The sequence below is a fragment of the Piliocolobus tephrosceles genome, chromosome 14 (assembly GCF_002776525.5).
Source record: "Piliocolobus tephrosceles isolate RC106 chromosome 14, ASM277652v3, whole genome shotgun sequence".
Taxonomy (NCBI): domain Eukaryota; kingdom Metazoa; phylum Chordata; class Mammalia; order Primates; family Cercopithecidae; genus Piliocolobus; species Piliocolobus tephrosceles.
In genome coordinates, this window is record NC_045447.1 from 1,065,368 (window position 1) to 1,073,473 (window position 8,106).

The 8,106-nt window shown below is 62.4% G+C and overlaps 1 protein-coding gene across 4 annotated transcripts in view; it reads left to right on the plus strand.

The window, feature by feature from the left end:
• Positions 1 to 7,235, plus strand: part of TPRN (taperin) — a 16,241-nt gene extending 9,006 nt beyond the window's left edge. Inside the window, exons 1-3 of one of the 4 annotated variants that reach the window (XM_031934092.1) lie at positions 2,466 to 6,398; positions 6,487 to 6,593; positions 6,678 to 7,235. In XM_031934092.1, coding sequence (XP_031789952.1) covers positions 6,122 to 6,398; positions 6,487 to 6,593; positions 6,678 to 6,740 — 447 coding nt within the window. In that variant the 5' untranslated portion in view covers positions 2,466 to 6,121 and the 3' untranslated portion in view covers positions 6,741 to 7,235. Of the gene's footprint in view, positions 1 to 2,465; positions 6,399 to 6,486 lie in introns of those variants that run through there. The other 3 variants (XM_031934091.1, XM_031934090.1, XM_031934089.1) reach the window with 3 other exon arrangements.
• The last annotated feature ends 871 nt before the right edge of the window (positions 7,236 to 8,106 follow it).

An 8,106-nucleotide genomic window follows, 5' to 3' on the forward strand; every position in this document is an offset into this window, starting at 1 on the left:
CGAAGGATGGTTTCTATATGGACTCGAGGCGAGCTGGGGCTGGGTGAGCGGTGCCGGGTCCAGGGCCCCAGTGGAGCCCCCTGACTTGGGCCATGGGGACAGCTGACCTGCTGTGTGCCTTGCGTGGCTGCTGGAGAGCACCGGGGCAGACAGTGCTGTGCCTCTTGCCAGTTCTTATGGCTCATATGGAATTAGCTGGGCGGGCCTGTCACTTTGTCAGTCCAGTTGGAAGAAGCAGACCTGGGCTTGTGGGCTCCTCCCTGGCCTTGGCTTTGAGGGGGTGGCCTCACATGGTCTCCTGGAGGCCCCACTGCATGGGCGCGGGGCGCCAGGATGTGAGTGGGAAGAGGCCCGTGATCAGGGTTGGCTGGATCCCTGCATCATGGTCAGCCCTGGGCTGCAGCCCACCAGCCAGTTGGAGGGGGCTGTCAACTCCCCAGAAAGCACACTGGCTGGGAGCTGGGCAGGAATGCCACGTGAGTGTCTGGCATATGCCTATTCAGGGCCTGGGAAGCTTGCTGGGGAGAAGGGGACTTTGGAGGCTCTGAGCCAGCCAGGTAGGGGAGTCTCCCTCCTGGCCAGTGGCCTGGAACCCTCTGGGCACAGGAAAAAGAAAATCCTCAGATTCTTCCTGGTCATTCCTGCACCTGTATATGTTCCCCGGGGCAAATTCCAAGGGCAGCTCCACGTGACTTCCCCATCTGCGGTGACCTGTCAGGAAGCAGGTGTACCTTCCCTGGGGACTGAGCGGGGGCCTGGGGTGTCTCCCTTGGCTCTTCCTGTCCAGGCACTGCCCCAGAGCCAGTGCTGGCTAGGCTCACCCCTGAGGCGGGCTGTCCTCCAGCCTCAGTTTTCCCAGGCTGGGGATGGGACCTTGCAGGCTCCCTCAGCAGACAGGCTGCTGCCTCCCTCTATTTGCTTCCTGCCTGGGATTGGCTTTGGCATTGTGCCTCTCCCTGTCCATCCTCTCTTCCTGGAACCAGGGCATTGGTGCTCCTGCCTGCTCTGTCTGCCAGCCCAGGCATCCGTGCTAACCCTCGTGAGGTGCTTCCAGTGGGGGCTTGGGGCTGGGCACAGGGCCCCTCCCATTCCTGGAGCCACATGGGTTTGTCTCCCCAACCCTCGCCCGAGCATCACCCCAGCCCATCGAGGTGGGGTCGGTCTGATAGCCACAGCCTCTCTCCCCCAGCTCCTGTCTGCCTCTCCCTCCCCTGCGTCCATACCCTTGGCCCTGGCTACATGAGGTGGGTGCTTCCTGGTCTTGCCCCAGAGGTGGCAGTGGGGACACCTCCCCCTTTGTAGAGAGGAATCTGCTCCTCAGCTCAGGAGTCAGATGGGGTCATGGAGCTTGTGGGGCAAGAACTGAGTTCAGGTTCCTGTTTCTAGAACCCCTCCCTGTAACTTGTGTGGCCGTCCCTGGGAGCCTGGCTTCTTCCTGGGACTTGAGGCCGCTGCCTAGAGCCTGGCCATCTTGCCCTCAGAAGGGACAGAACTGTACCGGACGCGGTGGCTCACACATGTAATCCCAGCACTTTGGGAGGCCGGGGCGGGTGGATCACGAGGTCAGGAGTTCAAGACAAGCCTGGCCAAATGGTGAAACCCTGTCTCTACTAAGAAGATATAAAAAAATTAGCTGGGTGTGGTGGCGGGCACCTATAATCCCAGCTAATCGGGAGGCTGAGGCAAGAGAATGGCGTGAATCCAGGAGGCGGAGGTTACAGTGAGCCATGATCGCGCCACTGGGCGACAGAGTAAAACTCTTGTCTTAAAAAAAAAAAAAAAAAGAAGGGACAGAACTGTGGGGGTCATTTGTGGCTGGGTTAGGGTCAGACGGGCAGGGTGGGGGCCAGAGGGCCAACAGGAGCAGAAAGATGCAGTCGGGGAGAGAAGCTGAGCCTGGGAAACAGGCCCTGGACCAGCAGGAGGGAGGAGCTTGGGCCAGCCTGAAGGGGTGGGGGTCCATATGGGCAATGCCTGGCATGGCCAGGTGGCCCGGGCAGGGCCCTGCCAGAGCAGCATGACCTGCTGGCTGTGACTTCCTGCCTGGGTACAGGCCAGCTGCCCTGCCTGGGAAGAGCCAGAATGTCCATCAGGAGGGGACGGAGGCACGGGGCTGCCCTGCCTTTCAGAATGGCTTGCTGGCCTCGGCACAGTGGGCTGTGGGGCAGGGCTGTCCCATGTACTCTGTGGCCCCTGGGCCAGGAGTGCTCACAGGTGGGGGTGCAAGGTACCCCATGCGAGTCCTGCACCTGGCCTTGCCTGACCACCCTAGCCAGCCTTTTTTTATTTTTTGTTTTTTGAAACAGCCTTGCTCTGTCACCCAGGCTGGAAGGCAGTGGCAGAATCTCGGCTCAGGGCAACCTCCATCTCCCAGGGTTCAAGCGATTCTACTGCCTCAGCCTCCCGAGTAGTGGGGATTACAGGTGTGTGCCACCACGCCCGGCTAATTATTGTATTTTTAGTACAGACAAGGTTTCACCATGTTGGCCAGGCTGGTCTCGAACTCCTGACCTCAGGTGATCCACCTGCCTCACCCTCCCAAGGTGCTGGAATTACAGGCGTGAGCCACAGGGCTGACCCCAGCCTTTGGTTGGGACCACTGGCTGTGACCCCAGATCATGGGGGTGGAGTGCAGGGATTGCAGGGCCTGGAATCCAGCGGGACCTGACTGTGGGCCAACGGTTTACTGTGTGCCTCAGTGGCTGGTGGTGCTGCTGCTTTTCCTGGGGTGCAGATGAAAGGCAGCTCTTCAGTGGAGTTGTCTGGGTGGTGGGAGTCTGTGAGGCACCTGCCCTGGGGCTGGCTGTCCCCACCCAGGGTATGATGCCCTTGCCGGCCTCTGAGGGGTGCTGCCCTGCCCTGGGCAGTGGGGGGCTGCTGGCCTATGTGCCGGGGGGGAGCTGCCTGGCAGGCACAGGCCCGTTTAAGTTGTCCATTGGCAGAAGCGGCAGGTGCACCGTCTTGCAAGCTGAGCTTGGGGCAGACTGCTGTGTGCTGTTGCAGCCGCGCCTAGGCTGCTTTCCTGGAGGGTGGGGCATCCCTTCTCATCCTCACACCTGCCACCCGTGGGACTTGGCGCTGCAGTCTTTCCTCTTCGTGGAGCACCACCTGGCCTGGCTCCTACCTGTCTGGCTGCCCTTTCCTCTCCCCTCTGCCCTCCTCCCCTTCTGGCTCTCTGCCCAGCTGGAGCATGTCAGTGTCCCCAGGGCTCAGTCCTAGACACCCAGGGCCGTCCGCCCTCACCTGCTGTGGGACTTCACCTCTACTCCCAAGGCCTCGCTCTCTGATCCTTAGACCCAAGTGCCACCCTGACATCTGCCCTTCCTGCTAACATCACCTCCTGGCCAGCACCAAGCCCCAGACTGGGCTCCTCCCTGCCTCTCCCCCTGTGCAGCGCAGATCCTGGGTGGCCAGGGGCTGTTGCATCTCTCACTGTTGTTGGCTGAGCCCCTTCTTGTCAACTTTCCTTTCCTTCCCGCCTCTCCACCAGCTTTTCCCATAGGTGCCACCTAGGTGGTCTTTGTGAAGCCAGGGACCCCAGCAGCTGCCTGGACCCTCCTCCCTCAGCTTTCTCATGGGTGGAGGCTATGCCTGGCGCTGGGGCCACACTTGACTCAGGGAGCACCCAGCCTCCCGGGAGCCTGCTGTGGACATTGCACTCGGGCAGCCTGGTCTAGGGTCCGGCCACCCATGGGAGCGTTGGCTGGGGCTGCGTGGGGGATGGGAGGCAGGTAGCTGTGTGCAGGGAGGAGGGAGAGGCAGGGCTGGGCTCAGCTCACACCTCCATCTGGGCAGGTTGGGGCTGGCTGCTTGGCCCTTTGTCCCGGGTGGAGGCCAGGCCCTTTGGTAACCAAAGCTGGGTGTGCACAGGCAGGGTGAGTGGAGCAAGAATAAAAGGGTCCTGAGAAGCCAGGAGGCTCTGCTGGGAGGCTGCGCTGAGCCGGGACCCACCTGCGGGCTCTCTGTTGGCTGCACCGGGCAAAGTCCCTGATAGGCTGCATTGCCAGCCCCTGGCCACACCCTCTGCCCATCCTGCGTCCTGGGGTCTTCAGGCTGCCCACAGCATGAGTCACGGGGTGTCCTGTGACCCACTGACCTGTCTCCACAGTGGGAGGGGAGGGCTGTGCACCAGCCCAGCTGAGGAGACCTGGGGAGGCAGGACGTGACCAGAGCCCTGGGCCCCAGCTGAGGGCAGATGGGGGCTGCCTGTCCACCCCCTGCCCCGCACTGCCTGGCCAGGCTGTACCAGGCTCAGGGCCCATGTGCACCCAGCCCCCGCAGCCCCCCTGCTGGGACTGGTCATGTGCATGAGCGAGGGCACTAATCCTGCAGCCCTGGCAGCCAGCCCTTCTGTGTTCTCAGCCATGGGGGCTGGGCCTGGAGGGCTTTGGGGTCATCTGGGTTAGCTCCACGTATCCAGGGCGACTGGAAGCCCCATTTGCTGCTGGACTTTGGGGCTGTGGGAGACCTCTGGCCCACCAGCCCCGTCCTGCCTTGAGCACCTCCACCTGGGGTATCTGTCCCAAAGCATGAGTCTGGGAGGGCTGGGTGACCCCATCCCCAAGTGGGCTGGCAGTGGGTGGGTGTTTGTAGGGTCTGTCCCAGCCTCTCCCTGCCTGACCTCCTGTGGGATGGGCGTTGGAGGGCCAGGTGGGCCTAGCCACAGGCAGGGCAGTTAAGGGACAGGAGCTGGTGCCTTTCTCCTTGTTTTGTCTGACCCAGGTGGCCTCCCCCTCCCCCACTCATCCGTGCAGACAGCTGGGGTGCCGAGGCCTAGGGTAGGGATGCAAGCAGGCAGCTGAGTTGCCCGGCAGGGCTCTTTGTGAGCTGTGCTGAGAAGGGAAGCTGGAGGTTTGGGCACAAAGGGTGGCCCCCCGGCTGTGGGAGGTGGGGATGTTCATGGTGAGAAAGGACCCAAGGGTACGCTTGGCTGTGGGCCGTGTGGCCACTGCGGGAGAGGGCATGATGGCGGGAGGGTGTGCCTGTGGCCCTGTCCTGGCAGCCCTGTGTGGCCTCAGCTGCTTCCTGAGAGGCTGTCTCATCCTACTGTGCCTGGCTGTGGTGGTTCTCTGCCTGGGGCCCGGCTCCTGCCTCTGGGTCCTTCTAGGGGAGGAGGAGGAACTTGAGCTGCTGGTGTCCTGTGCCTGGGAAGAGTTTAATATTTCGAGCTCCGGCAGGGCCGCTCCCATCTGCTGCAGGTGGGGGCCGCTCATCTTCATGGGGGACCACTGGGGCTGGGCTGAGTGCAGCTGAGCGGTGGGAGCTCGGCTGTTGTGGGGAGCTTAGCCCCATGCAAGCCCCGATCAGGGGAGGTGGAGAGTCCTGACCATTGGTCCCCAGTGCTCCCATTGCCCCTGGGAACCAGCAGCCCTGCCTGGGCTTCAAGGCCACTGGGAAAAGGAAAGCATTTGCACAGATGTGAAACCCTGCAGCCTACGAAGTGGGGATGGAGGACGAGGGCCAGAGGGACAGCAGGGTGACGAAGGGGTCATTGCTGGGGTCGCTGGCACCCAGGCTCAGTGGAGGTGGCTCCTCACTCTGCACAGCCTCAGGCCAACTCTCAACTATGTTAGGTGGGTGATGGTGCCTGGGGCTACCGGCCAGCCTTGACGCCCGTGCTCTGCCGGATTGTCCAGGCATCCAGTAAGCCAGGACATGAACTTGGCTTTAGAGAGAGGCCCCAGACACCAGCAGGAGCTGCCTGGAGCCTAGAGTGCAAGACCCCTGAGGGGACAGCCTCTCTTCCGCCCTGTTCCTGCTCTAGAGCTGCTCGGTGGGAGGGGATGTGTGCACCCCAGTGTCCCCCCAGCTGGTGCTCTGCCCAGACAGCAGAGCAGGAGGGTCCTGAGATGGTAGCCCCCGGAGCTGGTTTAGAGGCTTCCGGGGACCCAGAGGCTTTGGGCTTCTGGTCCTGATCGGAGTTTGCTCCCTGGCTGGGATGGGGAGGGGAAGTTGGCCCCCAGGGTGGAGGGAATGGATGCCTGCAGGGTCCAGCTGGAGAGGTCTTCGCCCACCTCCTGGAGCCCCTGAAGGGTTGATGGTGCATCCGGCACGTCCGGCGCCCCACTTGGGTCAGCCTCATCCTGAGGGCTGGACCTGAGCCCCTGGCATTGCTGTGCCCATGTGGGCCCTCAGCCCTCGTTCATGTGACTCTCACTCCCAGATGAAGATCTCCTTCAATGACAAGAGCCTGCAGACCACATTTGAGTACCCTTCCGAGAGCTCCCTAGCACAGGAGGAAGAGGTGGAGCATGAGGAAGACGAGGAGGAGGAGGAGGAGGAAGAGGAGGAAGAGGGTTCCGGCTCAGAGGAGAAGCCCTTTGCACTCTTCCTGCCCCGGGCCACGTTTGTGAGCAGCGTGAGGCCTGAGAGCTCTCGGCTGCCAGAGGGCAGCTCAGGTGAGTGCCCACCTAGGGGGACAGGCAGCCTGGGAGGGGTGGAGCCTGGTCTGTGTCCACATGTCCACGTGTGCACCTCCGTTCACAGGCCTGTCCAGCTACACCCCGAAGCACTCTGTGGCCTTCAGCAAGTGGCAGGAGCAGGCGCTAGAGCAGGCCCCAAGGGAGGCAGAGCCCCCGCCCACGGAGGCCATGGTGAGCTGCAGGGGAGGGAAGCGCTTGGGGGAGTCTGATGCTTGGGCGAGCCCATGTGTCCACATTCTGTTCTCTCACTTTCAGCTCACACCCGCCAGTCAGAATGACCTCTCGGACTTCCGCAGCGAGCCAGCCCTTTATTTCTGAGCCCAGCACTGCCAGGACCAAGGCTGAGCCCCAGCTGTGGGAGTCCCGGAAGCTGGGCAGTAGCCAGGGACTACTGCACCCGCTTCTGCCTTGTCTGGCCTCACTGTATTCCACCCACCCCTCCTGGCCCTGGAAGCAGCCAGGGTGCCTCCTGCCATCGGGACCAGGTCTGGGTCTCACTCCCCGGCCCTGGTTTGGGAGGGCCCAGGTGGGGAGTGGCGTGGGGAACTGCCTGTGGGTGAGGTCAGGGGCCTGCTGGGTGGTGGTCATCTGCAACCTGGCAGGGGACTGTGCAGATTCTACACCTGGCAGTTCCCTGTCCCGTCTCCTCAGCCTGCCTCCCAGCGGCCATGGGGTGTCTGGGGTGAAGGGCTGTCCCAGCTACTTATCCTCTGCAGGATCCTAAGCCCTGCCCGCAGCCCCCATGCCCTCTGTGATGAGTGGCATCTTTCCTGCCTCTGACGATGGACTCAATAAACAGCACTGGACAAGGCTGCTGGCATCCCCACTGCGTGGTCCTTGGCTGAGAGGGCAGGGGCAGGTCTCTGCAGTAAGAGGCCACATGGGGTACAGTGGGCCCCAGTTTGCAAGTCTGTGCCAGGGTGTGTGGGAGGTGACTCCAGTCTGGTACCCCCACTCCTTGATGTCCCAGTGGCCAAGGCTCTGACCCCCCAACTTCTACGGCCTATTAACCTGTTGCCCCTCCACCCCAGCCTCCCAGAGCTGGCACTGTAGGATGTAGGATAGCAGGCCTGCTGTCAGGGGCCTAGACTTCAGGTGGGAGGGTGAGAATGTTGCAGCTGTTGGGCCTGAAGTGACTTCTCTGAGGGGCCCAGAGCCTAGGGAGGGACCAAGGGAAGGGCAGCACAGGGTATGGTGTCTCCTGCTGGGCTTGGCGTGCCCCGATCCACAGGATGAGGCAGGTGGGGAGCAGCGCCTGCCCGGGCAGCCAGACCTGGGGCTGTTTACAACTCTCTGAACCCAAGCACCATTTCCTCCCTGGAGAACCAAACCCTAGAGCAGAGATGCTGTCTGGCCAGACCCCGGCGGAAGGAGAGTCTGGTGTATTTCCCTGGTTGGGGGGTGGGCCCAGCTCTTTTCTGGACCTTCTGGATCAACATACACTTCCCAAATAGGCCCAGTCCTCAGGCAGTGCTTGGTTGCTGCAGGGACAGGACAGAGGCCCCAGGGCACGCGGAAGGATGAAAGTGGCCAATGCTTGGTGTGCGGCCAGGGAAAGGGGCAGCAGGGCCTGATGGCAGCAGTGGTGTCATCAGGCCAAGCAGGACTTGCAACGGAGGAACTGGCGGGGGTGGGGGGTGTGAAGCCCCCTAGTCCTTGCTGAGAGGGACCTGAGTTTGAGGCA